Consider the following 25,877-nt stretch of genomic DNA (forward strand, 5'->3'; position numbering starts at 1 on the left):
TGAGCCTCAACATGAAGATGGCATTACGTCAAAACAATTTTGGTACTATAATCGTATATACTTTGAAAGATACCTGTGAAAATTGTAGCTACTTCCGGCGCTTAATTGTTGTTTGACAGTCATTTGTGCCAGTCAATGTCAATGTTTTTGTAAAAATGGAAAAAATCGAATGTCAGTAGTCGCCATGATAAAAATTCACGAATTGCGGTTCGAATTAATTGACCATCCACCGTATTCATCAGATCTGGCCCCCAGCGACTTTTTTCTGTTTCCTAGGCTCAAAGTTTGGCTCGGAGGACAGAAATTTTCATCGAACGAGGTTATCGCATCCGTAGACGCCTATTTTACAAAGCAAGACGCTCAGTATTATTTGCATGGATTAAAAGGGTGGGAGCATCGCTGGAAAAATGTATCGACTTAAAAGGAGACTATGTGGAAAAATAAAATTGAATTTGACCGAAAAATTACTTGTTTCTATGTTAGGCTCAAAACTTTTCAGACGACCCTCGTATATACAATTATATATAAAATATGTCCATTTATATACAATTAGAAAATGAATCGAAAGAACGCCCGGGAAAAAATGTTTTATATATAACTATATAAAATTACATAAAAATATATAATTGTATATAGTTATATATAAAACATTTTTTCCCGGGCGTTTTTTCAATTCATTTTCTTATGTTTTTAGAATATATATTTATTCATAGTCATCTCGTTTTGCGAATCTCCCCTATCATGCGAGCCCCTATCATCTGCTTAGGGAGTCGGAAGCAAATTCAGAAAACATGTGCCGTGTTCACGGTTCGCGAGGGGCAACGGCTGCGCCATCCGCAGCGCCCGCGCCGCCACAACTTCCAACAAAGGAGAATGTCGATGCTCTCTGTAAGACTCTTCATGATTGGCATCGCTGTCCAGAAATAAAAAAGGCTATAGAAGGCATCCGCTACATCGCCGAACATACAAAGAAAGAAGAGGAATCTAATAGAGTAATTATAATTTTACGTAACTTATGGCGAATTCGGCACACGTGCACTAATTCTGCTCTAGTGCTGCCCTGACATGGTGCGAGTGCAGAACCACTTTGGTGCTATGCCAATTGCACTGTCAAAAACGTCAGTGCAACATTTCTTGAACTCGTTCAGTTCATTCGGTTGGTCCGAATATAAATTCAGCACTACACTGGGCTAGTTTTCATTTGCCGAATATGATAATCTTAACGCACCGATACAGTGCGCACAAGCCGAATGCATGGTACTAAAAAAGTTCGCACTCAGTGCGCACTAGTGCAATCTGCCGAATTCGCTATTAGATAACAACGCAGTATTGTAACATATAGAACATAACAATTTAATTTACACAACACAATTTAACCCTTTGAGTCACAGCGTAACATATATGTTACCTTTTTGGCTTTTCTTTTCTAGACTGTATTTCGAAGATTTTACCGAAATTAATGATTCTTTTTTCATTATTTACTATATTAATACTTAATTTCGACTTCTATGTACGGATTTTTCCATTTTGTTTGTATATTTTTTATGAACATTTTTTAAGTTTACGCTTTTTTTAGGTTAAATTCATTTGTGAAAAACAAGTCCCTATGAACATACTCATTTTTTTAATTATATTTATGTTTTTAAAGTCGTTAATTACGAATATATATTCGGTTTGTTTTACAAATTTTATTTCAATATTCTTACGTTTGTTTTATAAATTGTATTTCAACTTTTTATAAATTGTATTTCAGTTTTTTATAAATTCAATGGTTGGATTTATATTCAGTCACTTCAGAAATTTTTATTTACCCTTATATTTATAGATTTTGCAGGATAGAATACGAATTGTAGTAAAAATCAAGAATTAATTTGCTTTTTAAACCGCCATATTGTACTCGCCATCTTAGGGATTTCAAGTTTTTTTAGGATCTGATAAAAGATTTAATTTCAGCGACATCAAAAACCTATATAATTCTATACATTTTTCAGAGATTAGTCTTTTCCTTTAATTGCGTGACTCAAAGGGTTAAAAGAGATCTTTATAAGATATTTATTTGATAAATAAGATATTTAAAAAATTAGAATGTTTAAAAAATCTCGAAATTAAGAAATTTTCTAGAAATTTTTTTTATGAGGTTTATATTTATTTTTTAGGTTTATGTTAGATATTACCCGCACAGCACCTTTCATTGTAAATATATGTTAAATACATATCTATATTGCATTTACATTGTGTTTCATTTCATATCAAATACAATGTATTAAATACGTAATTAACGCAATGGATATAAAATATCCAAGTCGAAATACGTCCTTAATACGTACAGTACTGGACAAAATAAATCATACACCTTTCAACAAATTGAATTTGTTTGTGTAACTATTTTTTTGACAAGCAAATAGATTATTAGATACAGGAAAATCAAAGCATTTCAAAGCATGTATACAGGGTGTCTGGTAACGACCGCAAAATATTTCGTGCGTGGGTAGAACAGACTACACTGAGTCGAAAAGTCCTGTACCATTTTGCGGTGTCAACAATAGTTCAGGAGATATTAACGTTTAAAGATAACCGAATAAGAGCGTCCGACCGGCCTATTGCTGCCGAATGTACAACCCATCGATCGCGGGGAGTGGGGCAAGCATCCCGCTGACCGCCGCGAGCCACTAAGCTCGAACGGCGCGGTGCGCCTGATAGGCCATCCCCACTCCCAGCGGCCCGCGCGCCGTGCGATCGTGGCCGGTGGGTTGTACATTCGGCAGTAGTGAGCCGACCGGACGCTTTTATTCGGTTATCTTTAAACGTTAATATCTCCTTAACTATTGCTGACCCCGCAAAATGGTATAGGACTTTTCGACTCAGTGTAGTCTGTTCTACCCACGCACGAAATATTTTGCGGTCGTTACCAGACATCCTGTATAAAGAGAACGTAAAATAATAAAAATTGTGATCAATTTTTTGATAAAAAATTTATTTTTCAATTTTGTTACATTTTGTCCTGGACAAAATAAGTCATACACTTTTAGAAGTAATAGTTAACATACAAATAAATATAATTCTAATGGTGCTTAGTACTTAGTATGGCCGCTTTTATCTTTTAATGCTGTTTCCAGTCGACGAGGCATATTCTCGATTAATTTCTTCAAGTATTCAAGATCAATTTCATCTCAGGCCTTCTGGAGTGCTGCCTAATACAATATTTTGTCAGTTACGTTTGTTTTATTCACGTTCCCATCCAAATAAGCTCATAGATTTTCAATTGGATTTAAATCTGGTGATTGTGGCGGCCATTCGAGCAGTTTTACTTTATTAGATTTGAAAAAAGTAGTAGTTTTTTTGCCTTATGCTTTGGATCGTTATCTTGTTGGAAGATAAAATTATTTTCTAAATCTAGTTTCGCGAAAAGCGATTTTTCTAAATTCTCGCATAATATATCAATATATCCTTCAGCCGTCATAATGCCTTTAATTTGAGCTAAATTACCGATATCAGACCAAACAAAACACCCCCATCCCATGATATTATCACCTCCATATTTTACAGCCTTTTGAATATTTATTTCTTTGAGAGCCTCGCCAGTTTTTCATCATACCCTAGACCGCCGTTTTTGTTCGAATAACTTAAATTTACTCTCGTCCAATCACAATACTTTTTTCCAAAAATCTAGAGGCATGTTCACATACTTCTTGGCAAACTCTTCGCTTTTTCTCATTTATTTTATTGATGAAAGGACGCTTTGATGCGAACGTACTTTTCAATCCTGATTCTCAAAATCTGCGACGCACAGTGCGACTGCTAACATTCAGGTTCATCGATTTCACAATATTTCGCGATGATAGCTTCGGATTTTATTTTACCATTTGAACGATTCTGGTGTCATCGCGAGAAGTAGTATGTTGAATTGTAGTTCGTTTTCGACCTTTTCCGGAATAATTTGTCACAATCCCATGTTTTTTGTATTTTTTCCAAATATGCTGCACTGCTCCAACAGAAATCGCGTATTTATTAACAATTATTCTAAAAGAATCACCATTCTGTCGGTCACGAATGACCAAATTTCGAATATCAAGAGGAATTTGCTTCAGTGACATTGTCTTTGCACGTAACAATTATTACTGATCTACTGAATACATAAATTCTAATCGTAGATACAATGTAAACAAACAATAAAATGATGAATAGTAGCAGAACGACGAAATGTAAATATTGACAGATCCCTACACAAAAACTACACGGTACTTATCTAAGTGTATGATTTATTTTGTTCAGGGCAAAATGTAACAAAATTGAAAAATAAATTTTTTATCAAAAAATTGAGCACAATTTTTATTATTTTACGTTCTCTATATACATATTTTGAAATGCTTTGATTTCCCTGTATCTAATAATCTTTGTTCGTCAAAAAAATAGTTACATAAACAAATTCAATTTGTTGAAAGGTGTATGATTTATTTTGTCCAATACTATATGTAACATATAGCAGATATGTTATGCATATTCAAGTCGAAATACGTATATGATACGTATGTAATATATAGCAGGTATATTGTACATATTTAAATGTATGGATATCAAACACATAATTGATATATACATATAACAGAATGCAGAATGTAATAATACGTCATAAGATGGCGTACCATAGTAGCATCACATAATATTTAATAAATTATAAATGGATAGTTTTGAGCAAGTATCTGTGTGCGTGGTTATTATAATCGACTGTATCTAAGAATAACAACAATATTAAAATATCATATTAGACCGCGATGTGAACACACAACAGTCAAGAAATAGAGGTTTATTTCAAGCTTGAATTTTTAGTGCTGATCGAAACAATTCGTGTGAAACAAATTTAGGTTAAATAGTAAAAAATAATTTAAATCAATTGGTAAGTCAAAGGTAAGTTCCCTGGCGGAAAAAAATGTTAACAGAAAAGTACAGAAAAACTACATAGATTGAGATAAGATTTAAAAAATTCTTAATTTTTCCTAGATATTTGTAGTAGGATGTAGAGTAAGGTTTGTTTGTCTTAGCGTAAAATTCGTAGTTTTTCGTAGATATTCGTAGTGGGACATACAATGTGATTAATTTCACTTTTTGAATCTTAAAATTTTAGAGCCAAAGTATCAAGTTGGCATTAAAATATTTTAAAATTCAAAAAATAAAATTACTCACTTTGGCTTGTAAATAGCTTATATAATACCTGTACATATAATATATTTTGAACGTGTATTTGCAATATTAGGAATACGTATCAAATACATAATTTACTACGGAATTTAATACGTAAAGAATATATATTGTCATATGTATTTGATACGTAATGTAAGTTACGTATTTATAGCACGGAAATTCATCGGTTAAATACGTATTTGATGCATGATTTATACATATTGCTACGAATCTGCTACATAGCTATAATATTGCAAATTTATGTACCTGATATGTAAGTAAATTACATACCTATAGACGGACATTTATCGGTATTAAACATGTATCTAGTATATGATTCAAACGTATTGCTATATATCTGTTATATAGCAACATTTCAAATTTCATGTATCTGCTACGTATTTGAAATCTAAAATGCTGTGTGGGTATTTAATAAATATTTTTAATACAATTTGAGTTTCAAATTACATATAATAAAATATTTGAACAGCTGCGTTCTTTATATCATATAAAAAACGTACATAATATTTTTTAAATAAAATATTACGTAATTTTCATCATAAAGTCAAATCATATTTCAGAATAGGAGAAACTTCAATACAATATTTTCTTTACATATCCTCACCTTTACATATCCTTTCTTTACATAAACTCACTGTTTCGCACAGCTTTAAAAAACATACATGAAACAGACGGTTTTGCTAAAATACATAAATTTATTAAATTAAAACAAACAATATATATTTGATAGAGCTCTTGAAAAACAAACAATAATAATAAAATATTAATAAACGGGCAATGAGAGCATTCACAGTGCAGTACTTGGAGCGCAATACATATAATATATTCTCAATACTTTTTACATTATGTGTTACAAAGTTCTTGGATGTTTCGGTTTACTTCAAACCATCTTCAGCAATGTCATATAATTTTCATACACAATATTCCAATCCGCAATGTTGGATATGGTCTCTGCGTTCGACCGAGGATGAGCATACCCCTACTTCTTAATTGAGTAATGGCATGAAATCTCTTCGTTGTTTAATCAAGTGATTGACTGAAGGGTACAATAATGAACAACAATATTAGTTGTATTGATTTAATGTAATTTCTCGCTTTTTACTCACCCTTCGCCTTCGCAGATTCAAAGCACAATAAAGATGTATAATAAAGATACTATCCATATGAAAGTCAGATATGTAATGACCGTCAAAATTATTCAAAGCGCTACGTCAGAACAGAACAATAAATAATTTATAAGTCAAACAAATATAATGTCAATCTTTAAAAACGAACAGTCAAAAGTTAAAGACGAACACATATACCACTATTTAAATTTCTCTAAAATGCTCACATATGAATGGTGCAGAAATTCCATATCTGATTGTAGATTCAAACTATTGGTTTGCAACTGAATATTTAACATTTCAGAGATGAGCCTTTTACTCAATTGTCTTTCTATATCTAAAATTTTAATATTTTCCCATTCAAATTCATGACTGTGCCCGCTGTGCCTCAACCTATGTTATGTGATAACTGATTGGACGGAAGTTTTCCTATTAATGTAATTTTGTGTTTGTTAATTTTCGTTTTTAATAAACGACCCGTTTGCCCAACATAGGTTGCATCACAGTCACGACATTGTATCTTATACACAACATTCTTATTGGACATTATGGAACCTTATGGAACCTAAGGAAAGTCTATCTTTGTGGACTTTGATGATACTCTCCAATTTACTAAGGCTACGATAACAAAGATTAACATTCGTATCCTTAGTTAGGTTCTTAAATTTTTCCGAAATTGAAGGTAGATAGGGGACCGTGAACTAACATTCTTTTGCAATCTCATCCTCCACATCATTATTATCTTGCTTTGTCATTTTATGAACCAATGATTTCAATCTTATATTGATCGTGTTGAAAATAAAATCAAGTGGGTAATCATTCTCTAGAAAGACTCTGACTATTAGTTCAATATTCTTTGCATGATGTCTAGGATGCGACAACAAAACGGCCCTATCTAACATGCCATGTCACTAATTATGCCTTTCTTTTGCGATAATGAGTGAAAAGAACGGAAGCTACCGGTTTGTGGTACCAATCAAATTCTATTATACCGTTGTTGTTGGTTAATGTTACATCTAGGAAGTTCAATTTTTCCCCACTTACTTCTAATGTGAACTGAATTTTTGTATGCAGTGAGTTGAAAATATCAAGAATTTTATTGATTGATTCATACGGGACAGTCATCGCGATATCATCTACGTAAAAAGGTTCAACTCCCAAACTCTCCAATGATTCCTTGTTCTCCAAATCTTCAAGTACTAAATCTACCATGATGGGAGAAAGCGCAGAACCCATGGGGGTACAAAATTTCTGCCTATAGATTTTATTATCGAAAGTAAAAAAGGTCGAATCTAAGATCAATTGCACTGCCATTAAAAATTCTTTTTCAGGAATCTTAGTTATTTTGGCGATGTGTTCCCATTTTTTAGCTAAGCGTTTGATGGCCAGATCAACAGGGATGTTGGTGAACAAAGAGGTGGCATTTAATGAGATCAGAGCAAATTCATCGTCAATAACTTTCCTATTTAATTTTTTTACCAACATGACACTGTTATATATATGGCTCTGTGATTTAGGAACACATTTTCCGATAATCTCTTGTAAAAAAGACGCCAAAAGATATAAAGGACTGTCTATGTATGAAGTAATTATTTTAAACTGCAATCCTATTTTGTGTATTTTTGGAAGTGCATAGATTCTCGACAATGTCCCATCACTGCGATACAGTTTTTTATATGTTGAGCTAGAGATATACTCTTTCTTTTTCTATTTTTTAAGCATAATTTGTGCCTTTTGTACGAGACTCGATGTTGGATCTCTACTCACAGGTATGTATGTTTCAGTGTCTTGTAACATATTGTTGACATTGTCTATATATATATCCCTGTCAAGAGCAACGGTGATGTTTCCTTTATCTCCGTCCGCTCTAGTAAAAATGATATTAGGATTGTTTTTGGCAAAAAGGTTAATCGATTTTATTAAGCACGATAATCTGAAGTTAATTGGATTTTTCGTATGTGAAAAAGAAGCCACATTCTCAATAATTTCTCATTCTCAATAAATGGTATGGAACGATTCCTAGCTATGTTACAACAACTTATATGGTATTGCTGAAGATGGTTTGAAGTAAACCGAAACGTCCAAGAACTTTGTAACACGTAATGTAAAAACTATTGAGAATATATTGCGCTCCAAGTACTGCGCTGTGAATGCTCTCATTGCCCGTTATTAATATTTTATTATTATTGTTTATTAAATTAAGTCAGATATAGATCTAAAAATAATTATGTTGAATACTCTTAAACTGGTTGCCAAAATGTCAAAATGTACAATATTATCATCGTGCTTGAACATCATAATTATTTTTAGATATTTGGCGCTTAATTTTGATATACTTCAGCAAAACGTTTTTCTTTGTGTATGAAATACTTTATATTCTTGATTGTCACCTATGAACTCAACCGTAGGTCAAGGAGGATTGGAAGTTTGTCGCAATGGTGCTCGACAGATTATTCCTTTGGATCTTCGGGTTAGCCGTATTCATCGGCTCGGCCGGAATTATACTACAGGCGCCGACCTTGTACGACGATCGCATCCCCATTGATTCACAGCTCTCCGAAATCGCCCCCACCACTGCCACACGTCACGAGCCTCTGAGGAATTAATGCCGCGCGTAAAACACATATACAAAACACACGTATATACACAACAGCCAATTACTTATAATAGGCTGTTGTGTATATATGTATGTTTCGTAATATTACATCGACACAGGCGACAAGCGAAACGTATTAACGTCCGAAAGACTGAAGCCTCGTTGGGTCTTCGACTTTTGCATGAATGCATGTCGTTCGACTTTACGCCGTCGAACGACATGCATTCATGCAAAAGTTCGATTTGCGCCGCTATCGCGAACGGAAGATTCTTATTATTTTAACCCATTAACTGTCACACTTTTATTTTTTATGTTTAATGATGATATAAAGAATTACTATTAATTAATTAAAAATAAAAATAATTAATAATAAAAATTACTATTAACGATAAAAAAAAATAAAAAGTCGCTGGTCCACAAATGAGGATGACAGCTAATGGGTTAAGCCGATGTGTATTTTTTACTTCTCTGTTTCGCGCATTAGATATTTGTTAATTAAAAGATTTCGGCTATTATATGTGAGAAAATTAAAGTAAGTTAAACAATAAATAAAAAAACTTCTCAAAGGGCCTAGCCGAATAAGCATATAAAAAATGCCCCCAAATTAAATCCAATTTTGAATACGTCACATTATTAAGCTCGATAAAAGATTATTTTACATCAAATTTCAACCTGCTAAACCTATCCATGTAGTAGTAATGGTGAAAAATCCTCCCTCGCACCCTCCTTCCCTCTTTCCACCTTCCCTCTTCCCCTCCCTTCCTTCCTCCCTCCCTCCCTTCCTTCCTCCCTCCCACCCTCTCTCTCTCCCTTCCCCTCTCATTCAATTCAAATTTTTTTAGATGTAATATCATGCTAAAAAGTGTGTCAAATTTTTCCAGATTTTTTAATTCACACGGTAGAAAAACAAAAATAAAAAATTGAAATTACCGTTTTTCATCATTACTACTACATGGATAAGGTTAGCAGGTTGAAATTTGATGTAAAATAACCTTGTATCGAGCTTAATAATGTGACGTACTCAAAATTGGATTTGATTTGGGGGTATTTTTCATATGCTTATTCGGCTAGGACCTTTCAAATAAAATTGAAAGTGAAAGAAGGGCTATGGAAACGCAGTTAATAGGAAACACCATCCTTGAGATCTAAAAATGATATCTAATTTTAGCAATTTTTTGCAGTAAACTAATAAAATCAATCAAAAATCATTTTTAAGGGTTTTACTATATGAATTTTCGAGAGTACAAAAAAATTTTTTTAAATTTTATCACACAAAATAGCGGCACTATATCAGCAGCATAGAGCCTCCTTTTTTGGCAAGTGCATATGCAGTATACACAGAATTTTCTACACCTTTTGATGTGCAACAAAAATCCAAAAATTTTTATTATCTACATACTGAAAGCTAGAGAAGTACGTAGGATTATTTCAAAATATTTTATTTTTGTAAAAATGATAAATGTTTAAAAAAAGTAACATTTTTAACCAAAAAATTTGATCTTTTAATGGAATAATTCGGAATTGTGTCTTTAGTCTGCAATGTCTGCGCCATACACTTTACAAGTAGTAACATTCATTTACCAAAACCTATTTCTTTGAAAATTTGGAGTTTCCTTTTATCTGCTCTGCTGCGCGATGTCTGCCGCTTGGAGCAGACTCAGCGAGGTGAGGAGATGCAAAATATTGCATCTAATGGGATTATACATCAGTTGAGATACCGATTTAAAATATTAAAATATTAAAATATTATTCTTAACAATATGAACTATATAACTTTAAGTAAAACAAAATTTCGATTTTTTTTAAACCTCAAGGGTGATGTTCGCCCTTAACAGCCCGAAAAAAAAAATTCATATATGTGGTATAGTATATTGATTGTTTCCTCTTAAGAATACATTATACCTAATATACGTACAATATGATCAGAGGTGTATCTACGGAAAATAGCTCCTATGGCAAGCACTATAATTGTGCCTCTATCCAAATATTTGAAATCCATGTTTTTTACATAATATTAGCTCAAAAAGTCAAGTATTATTTATTTTTTATTTATTTGCATTACATTTCATTTACTTACATTATGATTATTTACATCATGACTAAAAATTATAACTGCACCTTCCTTGCTTTCACTGTTGCAAATTGATCTATGATCTGTTCAAAATTATTTTTTTCATATAAAAGTTTATCGTTACTAAGAAAAAAAGAAGTATGAAAAGGTGAAAAGGAAATATATTTTTACGAGAAAATTTGCACACAAAGATTTGCACAGAAAAAGATTTATTTAAAACAAAATAATGGAATTAAATAATTATTAAGCCTTGACCTGTCTTTCACATTGCAAAAAATAAACTTGGCTCTTATCAATTAAATTGTCATAAAGATTTCATGTTTATAATTTATAATTTCTGCGACATTAACATTTTGAAATAAACATTTTTATTGAAAATATTTCAAATTATGTAGAGTGTAATTATAATTATCTTTTAATGAATAAAGAAATTATATAAATAAAATATTTGACAATTTATTATTTTAACGAAGAAAACGGTATTTTTGACAAAAATTTAGATATAAAATTCTGTTGTCGGATTGATATTTTGATTCAGTGATGTATACTATATTTGAGAAAATACATTGGATCGTACTAAGTTAATAAAAACTACTTTGCTCCCCTTCAAATGGCGCCGAAGACACATACTATGCCTGCCATACCTTAGATACGCTTCTGAATATGATACAATATAATACAATTATTCGTGATTACACTTTAAATTATATGCACCTATCCCAAACGCATATGCCGTCGCATATATAACACAAAGTTATCTAACCTAACCTACGCTAATGAACTTTCGCTTCTGTTTACAATTTCTTCGCTTGCCTCTTCACTCCACCTCCCCTCCCCCCTCTCTCTCACATCCTCTCTCTCCCGTTCCACCTTTCCGTCGTTCAGCCTATCCCCACCCCTCCTCCCTCTTTCTCTCTCCCTCTCTAATTCCCTCATCTATCCCTATCCCTCTCCCTCCTCACCCAACACTCTATCAACCACTTCTTGCCAGTTTTTTTCTTCGCCTTCCTCCCATACTCTACATCTCTCTCACACATGCTCCCATGATTCCATCTCGTAACCACACATCCTACATTTCCTTTCTTTTTCCCCTTCTCAATACCTCCCCTCTCTCATCTCAATCCCCAACCTGAACCTGGCTATTCTCCTCCATCTGCTTTCCCCCTACCCCTTTTTCAAATATGCTCTATCAATTCCCTTTATCCTCTCCCCCACAATTCCTCAACTCCCCCCATATTTCCAAACTTCTTTCGGGATGCCCTCCACTCGCCTTCTCATTTTTGAGATTTTCCATAACTTTCTCCAAAATGTTTTTATATATATATATATAAATGTTTTTATATATAATTATAAAAAATTATATAATAATATATATAATTTTATATAATTGTATATACATGGATATATTTTATATATAATTGTATGTGATCCCACATAACACGTAATATCACAGTAATATCACAGCAATATCATTGTTTCATTGCAATATTAGAGGAAGATCACCGATACCGACATAGCATTTTGTTTTTAGACAATATTTCTTAAACAAAAGGTAAAAATACAACTTCAAAAACAAGTGGACTCCAAAACTGACATAGTAGGCAATATAATATATATATAATGCCGACATTCCTATTCTATAAATAAAGATATATCCTATTCTGTAAAAAAAACTAATTTATGAAATTATAAACATTTAAAATGACATAATATTATCAATAATACAGTCACTATTATTTTAATTACGCAATTTGCAAAAGAACACCGTAAGAATTTTCTTTCTCGGATTCATAGAATTTGTTTTTAGCTGATTTGGTATAGAAATAAGCCACAAATATATGAATTATGAGTTAAGTGTACTTCTTTAATTAGCTAAACAGATCACGTTTTTATTAGTATTAATAAGGTGCAAAGTTTCTAAGAAATAAGGGGATGTCGCTTTAAGAGACCTATGTCAGTATCGGTAACCTTCCTCTACTATTGAATCTAGCAGAAATATCGTTATATTACTGATCTCGCAATATTACTGAAATGTTTTAGTAATATTACAATATCCGCGAAAATGACTCACAGGAATATTACTGAGATATATCACAGAAATATTACTGTAATATTATGTAATATTTCTGTGATTTTATGTGCAATGTTTATATTTATGTAACATTTACTGGGAAAAATTAAAACATTTTAAAGAATTCTTAAAAGAATTTATTGAATTGGTATTTTTAATGTTATTTTAAAAATTATTCCTAATATTAATTAGAAAATAATACTGATTGTCAATACAAAATAAATATTATATAATATTATAATAAACTGAAAAAGTTATAATAAACTAAATATCACTTATAAAGTTATGTTTGTGTATGTATAATTTTGTGATATTATAATAACATTTTAAAGACGTCTTTAAAACTAATTCTAAGAATTAACCAAACACATTCAAATATAATAAAAATATTCGACTGTAATTAATCAATTCTTACAACTACAATTCTTACACTTACAATTACGCTTACGCAATTGTAGAATGAGCTTTACATCAATAAAACATCGTAAAAGGTTTATTAATTATAATAACACTCTGTTACTGAAATCATATTGCCATAATATTACTGTGATGTTTCAATGTTGATTATCAACGTGTAATACTTTTGTGATATTATATTGTTACATGTAATATTTCTGATATGTTGCAATATTATTGTATATACTGCGGTATTATTGTGACATTACATGCTATGTGGGATTATATATATTTATATACAATTATATATAAAATTACGTATAATTATACATATAATTATACAATTATGTATAACATTATATATGTGTCTAATTTAAAACTGATAAAATATAAACATATAAACAATAAGTGTATGTATTAAAGGGCATGTAAGATTCGAAGGGCATTTCACTCTCGAGTCAAATGTAGTTATATAAACATTAATAAACGATTGCAATTGATTTCAAGCGATTTCAAACGTTATATTTTACATTATTTTCGCTATTTTGATAAGAATGCATTCGCTTGTTTGTATAAAAGTGCAATGTCCGAAAGCTCAAAATAGCGAAAATAATGTAAAATAGTGCGAGGAATACATCGTCGCATTCAGCTAAGAGCGATGATGTAGAGTCAGTAAAGTCAGTGGAAATAAAGAATGAATCAAACCGAATTAATGCAAATCGAACGTCGTTAAGGAGGGCACCTCATGTAAGGGATCAAAAAAATCGAAAAATTTTTTTGCATAATTTAATAATTTAACCCATCAAAAATATGTACCTTGAGTTTTAGAACGAAATTCGAAGAATTGACGTAATTATAGATGATTTTATTGCGGACTGTCAAGTAAATAAAGCACCGCGTGCGCGGTACGTCCCCTCTGTCGACCCTTAGGCTTTGAACACAACTTAAATATTTATTTTGTGTATCCTATAGAGACATTATACTCTATAGTGTGTACATTCAAATTCACTTTTTTTGAGCCTGGCATAGCAGATTAGCTATTAGTACTCGAAAATTGTTAGTTATGTACTTAAAACTTTAAACGTGTTTTTCTCGAAACTACTTTTTTGGCGTGCAAGATAACTCAATCACTGCTCGCAAAAGTACCGATATACTGTATGAAATCACACCGTTAACGTTCTTAAGGTGCATAATCTGGAGCTTCATTATTACAACGTTTGAAATCGCTTGAAATCCATTGCAGTCGTTGCTAATGTTTATGTGCGCATGCGTACAAAGTAGAAAGCCTTTTAACGTGCGACGTTAAAACGTTGTGCGACATTATTTTCGTCGATTACGTTTTTATTTCTGTTGATTAACATTAGCTGCGTTCAGCAGAGAAAACTAATCAGTTAGCGCTTAGTGATTCTTCAATATAATTGGTTCCTACACTTAGATCTAGTGAAAAACTAAAGGCAAGAATCATATTAAAGAATCGCTAAGCGCTGACTGATTAGTTTTTTCTGCTGAACGCAACCATATTAATTCGCGCTGACTCGTTTCTTAAACGCACCTACTCGCACAGATTCGCTCGTTAAACTGCAGATTTCTCTTTTGTAGAAAATATTCATACTAATTTCACTTAATTCGATTTCAAACGTTATTCATGTATATCATCGTAATTTGTACTTGATTACATTATGATTTCTAACATTAAAAACTGTTGACTTCGAGAATGAAATGCCTCTCGAAAAGGCCCTCTTCAGATAAACATATAAATATTGAGTCGCTTATTAAAATTTTTTTCCACATCCAAAATCTCCATCTCCTTCTAACGAAATTCGTGATTGTAATGCGTCCTATGCTCTTAGCCGAATACGACGATGTATTTCTTTTAATATGGTTAAAATGTTCTGAAATATGGGTTTTTAATTTTCTACCCGTTTGACCACGTAAAAAAAAAGACGCATCACAATCATTACAATTTATTTAAAGACATTATTGTGTACATATTATTTACGATGCCTCTAAATTTATTGGAAACATTTTTTATGTATGGAACAGTAAACCAAATAGTTTTCGGATTATTATTGCTAGTCTTTTTTTGTCGTATAGATTTGTTACTATAACCAAAAAAGCATTTTAATCGTTCAGATATTGTGTCAAATATAAAATTAATCGGGTAATCATTTTCTCGAGTAGTTCATAAAACATTGATAATGAATTCCAAATTCTTCTAATGGAACGTTGCATGCGAAAGTATAAATGCTCAGTCTATCTACAAGGTTTATCACGGTTCCTCTTTTTTGACATAATGGGTATTGGAAGAGATTATTTAAGTACCTGCCAGAAAATATATTTTTATGAAACAAATAAAAAATTATTGTCCCATTATCAATAATGATCGTCGTGTCTAGAAAGTTTATTTTTTTGTTACCAATTTCAATAGTGAATTGAAGTCTGCGATGATATGAATTAAAAAATGTTTAAGAATTGTGTCCACTGAAATGATGAGAACAGCCGTGACCACATCAACATATGTATCTTAAATAAAAGGGCAAATATAAATTAATTCTCCCAAACATCTCATTCTTCAAATCCTGTATAACTAAGTCAGCTATAACCAATGATAAGGAAGATCCCACAGGCGTACCATATGTTTATCTAATAAGATTAATTATCGAAGGTAAAATACGTCCAAAACGAACTGAACGGCCCTAAGGAATTTTTTTTTTGGTATGTTATAACCCTGACACAGAACATCCCATCTTTTGAATAAACTACCAATGGCTGCGTTCATCAGAGAAAGCAGTTTTGTAACTATTGTTAAATTCTGTAATATGATTGGTCTTTCCCTTAGATCCTTACTGGATCAAAATGTATGTAAACCAATCATATTGAAGAATTTTACAATAGTTGCAAAGCTGCGTTTTGCTGAACGTAACCAATGACTATAGGGATGTTGGTGAATCGAGATGTAACATCTAGTGAAATTGACAAAGTATATTGTCAATACATTGACAATATATTAACAAAGTTAACAATTTGTTATCTGATACTGATACTGATACATGAAAAAATTGATAAGGATCCCATAGGATGACAAGAAAAATTACAAATGGATTGAGAGAGTTGCTTACCGGATGGAAGAAATCAAAATTTATTTCCGGTGCGACATATAGACGTATTTATTGTAGTGGTGGAACTGAACTGCTCTTTTAGGATAATTGTATTTTATGTTGACAGCCCCTTGTATGCTTTAGGAACTTTTATTTTACATAAAATGATTTCTAAAAACATTCCATTTCCAGCTAGTTACATGAGTAATAGTTTTGAATTAACCAATAAACTGAATAATATTCACATTGATGATACCTATTGCCTAATTTCACTAGATGTTACATCTTTATTCCTCAACATCCCCAACATAGAATTAGCCATTGATAGTTTATTCAAGAGACGAGATGTTCTGTATCAGGATTGTGATATATCAAAAAAGAATTCCTTGTTGCCATTCAGTTCATTTTGGATTCGACGTATTTTAACTTCGATAATCAATCTTATAGTCATATGGTATGCCTATGGGATCTCCCTTATCACCGGTTATAACTTAGTTAGGCAGGATTTGGAGAATGAGGTGCTTGAGATAGCAATTCATCAACGTATGAAAAGAGCAATTTACATTTGCCCTTTTATTTAAGATACGTTGATAATGTGATCAGCTGTTCCTATTACTTCAGTGAATACAATTCTTAAACATTTTAATTCATATCATCGCAGACTTCAATTCACTATTGAAATTGGTAACAAAAAAAATAAACTTTCTAGACACGACGATCATTATTGATAATAGGGTAATTAATTTTTACTGATTTCATAAAAATACATTTTCTGGCAGATACTTAAATTATCTCTCCCAATATCTATTATGTCAAAAAAAGACAACCGTGATAAACCTTGTAAACAGAGCATTTTTACTTTCGCACCAACGTTTCATCAGAAGAATTTGGAATTCATTGTCAATATTTTATTAAAGAATGACTACCCGATTAGTTTTATATTTGACACAATATCTGAACGATTATATATAAATGCTTGATTTAGTTAACAAATCTATATGACAAAAAAAAACTAGCAATAATTATTCGAAAACTGTTTGGTTCACTGTTCCATACATAAAAAATATTTCCAATAAATTTAGAGGCATCGTAAATAATGTATACACAATAATATCTTTTTTTCAGTCTTAACAATTTGAATAAAATTATTAGAATGCATAAAGATTCACTTCTTGATTCCTCAAAAAGAAATGTTTATCGAATAAATTGTAATGATTGTGATGCATCTTACGTGGGTCAAACGGGTAAAAAATTAAAAACCCGTATTTCAGAACATTTTAACCATATTAAAAGAAATACATCGCATTCGGCTATAACAGAGCATAGAACGCATTACAATCACGAATTCCGTTGAGAGGAGTTAGAAGCTTTGTATGTGGAAAAAAATATAAGCGATTTATATCTAAAATGTTACACATTAAATAATGTAATGGTCTTAACTTACAGACAGATAAGGAAAATCTTGACTCTGCGTATTTTGCGGTCTTCAATAGTGACTAAATATTTACATGTTTATCTGAAGAGGATCTAATCGAAAGGCCGAAACATGTAATATTTTCAATCGATAGAATACAATAGTATTCATTATGTAATATACGCTATCAATTTTTAACACTACATTTAAATTTTGATTCTTACATGCCCTTTAATATACTTATTGTTTATATATTTAAAAAAATCTGATATCGTGACTTTAGTTAAATTGACAACATTTATTCTCAGTTTCAAATTAGACACGGACGTGATAGGACCATTATCACTACAATCATTATATTCATATAAATTATTTTAAAGAAATTGTATCACACTCACAATTTAGTAATGCTGACCATCACCTCCCTACACAAATACCATTGATTGCGGCGGCTCGTGGTGAATGTTCGCTGTTAAAATTACGGAGTTTGTACTTTCATTTTATTATACTGTGTGTGTCCACATTGTTTCAGTTTCTGGTTCCAATAAGTCAGGCAATTGTTGAACAACCCACACAAACTACAGAAATGTGATTAGCACTTTTATACTATTAGCTTTGTACTGAAGATGACTCAAAGATGAGTCGAAACATCTATTTTTTTATATTTTAACGTGTTTATGTGATGTAATAAACACGATATATAGTTCGCACTGTTAACTGCGCTGACTCCAACAGCCCTTCTTTCACAATTTTATTTAAAGTAAATAATTTATTTTATTGTAAATTTTTAATTTTGAACATTAGAAGTCAAATTGATTTCAGTAATCTTATTTTTAATATTTTACTTCCTGATTATTTAAAATTGTCATATTGCTATATATAACGAAATAAGCGAAATACGCTTACATATATATTAATTAATTGTGGCCTATAGGGGATAGCGATTCGTAGTCACGCGTTGATTTTGTCGTCTTACTAAGAATTCCCAAGCCACAGTAGAGTCCAGTAGAATTAGACTTAAAAAGACCCATTTCATGAAAAAATTGTAAGTTGACATTTCTTTCGACGAAAATTTTTAGAAGGCCATCAGAAAAGAAATGCATATGTTTGAGACTCGCAACTCGTGTGGGAAATACGCGAAAAAATTCGAATAGTTACAAAAAGCAGGTTTTTCGCTTATAAAATGAAAAATGTCGATTCTATGGAAAAAAGTTCACTATAAAAAATGTAGGTATTCGAAATACCTACAAAATGAGATGTGAACCATTAAGATCGATTTATTAGTTAAATAGAAAAAAATAAAAACCACCGAAAAAGGCCTTTTCTTTATTCGCTCTCTGTTCATCGAGATTTAAACGCAAAGTTTTGAAATTCTCCGTAAAATGTAGCCTTTGTGATGACGAAAAAATCTAGAACGAGCCTGAACGAGCCTGAAATGTTCATTAGTTTTTGCCATTTTTTTACTAAAAACCTGTCTGCGAAAAACTTAATTTCTACATCTTTGAGCAGTCGCATAGCAATTTACAGGAGTGATTTTTCTTCTTCAAGAGTTGCACTATCGCGTATACTTAGTAACAAAATGTTTTTTTGCAGTAAAACTATTTTAAAACGACTTTAAAAAGTGGGTATCTTTTTTTCGTATAAAAAAATGGAATAACTTTGTTAATATGCATTATATCAAATAGCCGTGTAAAGCATTCGACAGCTGATATTTTTCTACGAATTTTAAAAAAAGTTATATCCTCCGATTATTAAGAGGCGAGATAATAAACTTTTTTCAAAAAATCACTACGGCTCTAATTTTTAAGATTAAGAGTTCCATCTGGCACCAATTTGTCAAGGAAGAATCGAATTTGCTGTTAAAAAATTCTCGAATATTTTGCTGTCCGAAACGTTTGTATAAAACCATTGAAAACCATTGAGGAACGCGCGAGCGTGGCAGCGCGTCGGGCGAAGTGGGGGAAGCAGGCGCGCGGTCGAGTGGGGATAAGTGGGTCACTCGACGACTCGCGCGTATCTGATTTCGTGCGTTAAAATTTGCTAAACTTATATTTTTTCAGTAATAAATTGACGTAGAAACATGAATTTTTTTTAATCTGGAGTAGCTCGACGAGATATAAACAAATAGCTTAACCAAATGTTTCGCAAAGTAATTGTAACCATGAAATTTTTAGTTTCTCGTTTCTCGAATTTTTATTTTTTCGGTTTATTACTAAAAAAATCACGTTTAAGTATGAAGTCCATGTCTGACTAACAAATTTAAGTCACATGAGCTATATTTATTTATTTAATATGCTGTAAAAAGTGTTCAATTGGACACTTAAATGTATGAAATTATCAGTATGAAATTGTTTTTGTGAATTTAATTGCAGGTGCAAATACGACATATAAACAAATAATTAATAAGTAATTTGCCAAATATTAGCGTAAGTGTTGAAGATAGTTGCAAAATATACTTTTCGTATAACTTTCGCAAAATAATAGTGTTATACGAAAAGTATATTTTGCAACTATCTTCAACACTTACGCTAATCCGGAAAAAAAATTAATATATTCTAAATAAGGAGCTTAATAAAAGTCTTATAAATTGTTTAGAAGGATTTAATAGAAATCCATATAAAGACTTTGTATAACTTTATAAATGAATACCAACATGTATAATACTATCTTTTGCATCTTTTTTAATTAGTTTATATTAACAACTTATTGAGTTTAATAAGACTTTATTAAACCTTATTTGAGTCCAATTTATACAATTTAATTAAATCTTAATAAGTTTTCATATGGTCTTAATTTATATGTGTTTGTATATATAGAGCACAAAGTCGTCTAAAAGATGACTAAAGGATGACTAAATTAATGTATGTAAGAGCCACTATTTTTCATCATAGTCCCTTTTGAGGACTCGTTTTCAAAAAATATTTTATTAGTGCTCATTAGAACATGCATAAAATTTCTTATCTGCTGCACCTTTTATTCTATCTTGTATGTTTTTCAAACTCGAAAAATTGAACTCCATCGCATCCGTTTGGTGGCGATTTCGCGTACTATTGCTTGCAGGTAAGGCCCAATTCCACAACTCATGGTTAACTCTTAATCGAGGTTCAACTTATTCACTGTCTCTTTCCAATTTTAGAATTGGAAAGAGATGAGAAACAAGTTGAATCTCGGTTAAGAGTTAACCGTGAGTTGTGGAACTGGGCCTAAGTGATGAATGGTATAAATAAAGTAATGGAAAGGTATGTTCTTTATGTTGTCTTTTTGGTAATGCGAAAGATACCTTTTCGTCGACTTTTCACTTTTCCGAAACAGCAACCGTAAAAAGATGTCTTTTTTAAGTTGCCTTTTCGACAAAACTAAAAGATATACAAAACGTCATGAAGAACTTATAAGCTCCTTATTAAGATCAAATATAAGTAGATTTTAAGAATTCCATATAAACATTTAAGAAAGAATTTTATATAACTTAATATAGATATATTTATGTAGTCCAAATTAAATATTTATAAGGTTTTAATAAATTCGAATCGTTATTAAGATCTTATTTAGTATTTTATTAAATTTTAATAAAATTTATATTAAATTATGTTAAGCCTATATTAAATTATATTAAATCCATATAAAAATTTTTTTCGCAATATTTGGCAAATTACTTATTAATTATTTCTTTACATATGTAATGTTGAAATCAACTTTCCAATGGTTTTAAACAAACTTTTCGAACAGCAAAAAATTGGAGAACTTTTTAACAGCAAATTCGATTCTTCCTTGACAAATTGGTGTCAGACGGAACTCTTAATTTTAAAAATTAAAGTTACAGATTTTTTGAAAAAAAAATTGTTATCTCAGATCTTAATAATCGGAGGGTAACCTTTTTTTTAAATTCGTAAAAAAATGTCAGCTGTCGAATGTTTCACACGGCTATTTGATATGATGCATCTTAACGGAATTAATCCATTTTTTTATATGAGAAAAGATACCTACTTTTTAAAGTCGTTTTAAAATAGTTTAACTGCAAAAAATCGTTTCGTTATTAAGTGTACGTGATAGTGCAATTCTTGAAGAAGAAAAATCACTCCTGTAAATTGCCGTGCGACTGCTAAAAAATAAAGAAATTAAGTTTTCCACAAACAGGTTTTTAGTGAAAAAATGGCTTTTTGCAAAGACTAATGAACATTTCAGGCTCGTTCAGGACTAGATTTTTTCGTTATCACGAGGACTACATTTTATGAGAATTTCAAAGTTTTACGTTTAAATCTCGATGAACAGAGAGCGCGAGTAAAGAAAAGACCTTTTTCGGTGGTTTTTATTTTTTTTCTACTTAACTAATAGACCAATCTTAATGGTCCACATCTCATTTTGTAGGTACTTCGAATTAAAACCTACATTTTTTATACTAAACTTTTTTCCACAATCAACATCTTTCGTTTTATAAGCGAAAAACCTCTTTTTTGCAACTATCCATATTTTTTCGCATATTTCTCACACAAATTGCGAGTCTCAAACATATGCATTTCTTTTCTTATAGCCTTTCGAAAATTTTTGTCGAAAGAAATGTCAACTTATATTTTTTTCACGAAAAAACCTTAATTCTACTGGACTACAGCGGGAAATGAGCTTCCCGCGCGCATAATAAGGTGATAAAGGAAGGAGTAACACGACGAAGAATATGTCGCAACCATTTGCACGCTGATCGCGTTTGATTCCGTGTAGCACATGAACGGTGTAAGAAGTTTACAATGTGTAGGTATATATAATCCGATGAACAAAAGATAAATCTTCTTATTTTTCGAATTAGATTGAAGGAAAATTGAAATTTATCGTTCGGATTGTTAAAAACGAGAATTGTTTGATAGCCTTTCTCACCACATTTTTTATCGTCCCTATCTCAATACTATTAAATTCCAATTTATTTCAACACATGGCTCACCGCCATTCTTGCCAAAAAGGGAAAAGGAAACAAAATATTACGAATGTAGGGGAAACTGGATGAATTGTGCGCACCTAAGGGAAATTTATTGTCCTGGAATGGTTTTCCAAGTTTCAAACGATATAAGTATGGAAATAGAAACTATAAACATTCTTCTACCATTATGTATTCTTATATTGAACAGATTTTCATTCAATAAGGCTGTATTTGATAAAAAAGAAAAAACGGAAAAGCGAAAAAATTTCTCGCGCGTCGGGTAATTGTGCGCATGGGTTGAGTAATTGTATGCAAAGCAAAAGTCGTAGGAAATGAATGAATTATGGAATGTTGATAAAGAAATTAGAAAATATATTTATTACATTGCAATATAAATATATATTAAATATATATCGCCAAGGCCAGATCAAGGTCACGTCGATTTTTTTAAATGGAACCCCCTATTTTTCATTACATTTTCTTGTAGCTTACATCGAGAGCTTTTCAAAACACTATAATAAAATATTTTTTCATTAAGTATTTTTCGAGTTATAAGGTTCGAAAGTTACAGTGCAGTCGGCATTAGCATTATGCAAGTTGTTCGACCGACGGCTAAAACCTCTTGAATGTTGTTCAGGATCATGTCCTGAATAACATTTGTCAAGATCAAGGCCATTGGAGATTATTCCTCTTATTTTCATTTTTACGTAAAAATGAATTTTTAGTGCAAAACCTTATAACTCGAAAAATACTTAATGAAAAAATATTTTATTATAATGTTTTGAAAAGCTCTCGATGTAAGCTACAAGAAAATGTAATGAAAAATAGGGGGTTCCATTTAAAAAAATCGACGTGACCTTGATCTGGCCTTGGCGATGCCACCCAAGATCAAACTGATTAGATCAGTAAATACATCATTTTAAACCTTACAATTTTTGTCTGAAATATTTTTTTCAAAAATGCTTCATTTTCGAAATATTCGACCGTTTCCGGACTTTTTGAAGACCCTGTATATTAAGCAAAAATACAAAACTAATATAATGCACATAGACTTTGACAAAATATAATGGCAAAATAAAATAATAATGCAAAGAAAAAACGAAAAAATTAATGCTAATCATATAGTATATGGGAAATGGGTAATTGTGCGCATTTCAAAATGCTTGCGCACAGTTGCCCACCGCGATCTGACTCGATATGAAATACGATTACTTCAACACTTCCTAATCAAACTTAATAAATATAGCGCAAAAAATGCACATAATAACATACTTTAATAACGTACGCAACTTTGAACAAACAAATTAAAAATATGGACTTATCACCTTATTTTCTGAAACAACAAAACAAGATGTGATTTTTATATTTTTCTGATTAGCAACGTATTTACGTCATATCTGTAGTTATATCTTAAGAGGATGATCTCCTGTGTAAAAATTTCACCACGGTGATGTCTTCATCCCCATTGGAAAAGTACCAAACCAGAATGCGCACAATTACCCGTTGCGCGTACAGTTCCCTCACTTTCCCCTATACATATAATCATGAAATGTGCAATTATAAAACAAAATAAGGAATGGCTGGCTCTTAAAAAGATTTAAGCGATATATACAGTTATAATATAGATTTTACAGCCATTATCAACTCGTATTGGTCGTATATATATATTTTTTTTTTTTTTGGTTTGTCTAGATTTATGCGATTATTTTCTTTTTAATCTAATATACCTATTTCTTTTTTTTAATGTTTTATGTGCTTAAGAAATAAATATTACTATATTGAATAGGCTATCTATGTTGCTAATCAAGTTAATTGTACAAGAGATTGTTTAAAACATCTAATAGTATCTTCATCTTGCGTGTATACAGTAATAAATTCGAATAATAAGAAGAGCTCACTTATCATCATCGGATTCAGATGCGGCCTGTTTCGCGATTAGGAAAATGTAATGAAGTTTAATGAAATGAATATATAGTAGGTAAAAGGGAGGACAAAACACGTATATACTGTAGAATTAATTCAAAAAGATCTTAACACAGTGCGATTTCGTGCCAGTTGTGTTTATAGAGACGCGGCAACATCCGTCAACATCACCCTACTTTCTATCAGAACGTTAGAAGATATTCTGAATATACGAGACTCAAGCAATAAATCAATATCCCAAATATATTGTTAGGTCACTTTCATACAAGAGATACGTTCGCGAGTAGAAGGAAGAAGGAAAAAAGGAAATTGCAACGCGAAAGATACAAATGGCACAAAATCGAAGCCTGTTGCAGACTCAGGAACAAAATAAGAGTAATATTATATTTCCTGACACTACATCGAGCCTGTAACAATGGGGCCATATTTTCACAAAGAACGAAAGTGCATGTTCTCTCATTTATTTAATGAAAATAAAAGTAAATGAAGAAATTCTAAATATCTGCATCGATTACACGGCGCAGAGTACAGGTTGGGCCTAAAAGATAAAAAAAGAGGAAGTTTAGAGGACTCAACTTTTATTGCTCATATTATATATGTTTGTAATAAGAGTAACTTTCGTAATTGCATTTGTTCAAATACCATCCTGCACCGGCCGACATGGCGGGCATTTATTAAATTTGAGGATTTGATGGAATATATAATATACGATAACGAGAATTGTTTGATAGTGTTTCCCATGATAATTTTTGTCGTCTTCCTACTCGAATACCATTAAATTCTAATTCGTTTCGTCACACGGCAGCTCGCTGTCATTCTTGCCAAAAAGAGAAAAGGAAACAATAAATGAACGCGATAATTTATTGTTAGCGTGACACATGTAATCATAAGTTATGAGATAGTAAATCGCCATGTTTGATACTTTGTACGTTTCCATATAATTTATTACGAAAAAAAGACGTTCTTTAGAGCGTACCAGCGCGCGATTATATAAAGAGAAAATTTTAATTATAGATAGATAATTTACCTGGTGGATGCGAATTGTAAGTTTTATTAATCCTACAATGTATCATTTTGGAATCGAAATACAATAATTT

General features: G+C 31.4%; 1 protein-coding gene and 1 long non-coding RNA gene across 2 annotated transcripts in view; one reads left to right on the forward strand and one right to left on the reverse strand.

The window, feature by feature from the left end:
- nAChRa3 (nicotinic acetylcholine receptor alpha3 subunit) overlaps nucleotides 1-9,017 on the forward strand; it is a 23,709-nt gene extending 14,692 nt beyond the window's left edge. Inside the window, exons 9-10 of the mRNA XM_018446728.1 lie at nucleotides 767-992; nucleotides 8,714-9,017. Of these exons, the coding sequence (XP_018302230.1) occupies nucleotides 767-992; nucleotides 8,714-8,911 (424 nt within the window). The 3' untranslated portion in view covers nucleotides 8,912-9,017. The remainder of the gene's footprint in view (nucleotides 1-766; nucleotides 993-8,713) is intronic.
- On the reverse strand, nucleotides 7,889-24,917 carry LOC108721921 (uncharacterized). The gene is made up of 3 exons (XR_001936593.1): nucleotides 24,676-24,917; nucleotides 19,655-19,656; nucleotides 7,889-7,904 (listed from the first exon to the last, which is right to left on the reverse strand). It is a non-coding gene; the product is annotated as an uncharacterized lncRNA (long non-coding RNA).
- Between the last annotated feature and the right edge of the window lie 960 nt (nucleotides 24,918-25,877).

This window comes from Mycetomoellerius zeteki, unplaced genomic scaffold (genome assembly GCF_001594055.1).
Source record: "Mycetomoellerius zeteki isolate Tzet28-1 unplaced genomic scaffold, Tzet1.0 scaffold188, whole genome shotgun sequence".
NCBI classification, from domain to species: Eukaryota; Metazoa; Arthropoda; class Insecta; order Hymenoptera; family Formicidae; genus Mycetomoellerius; species Mycetomoellerius zeteki.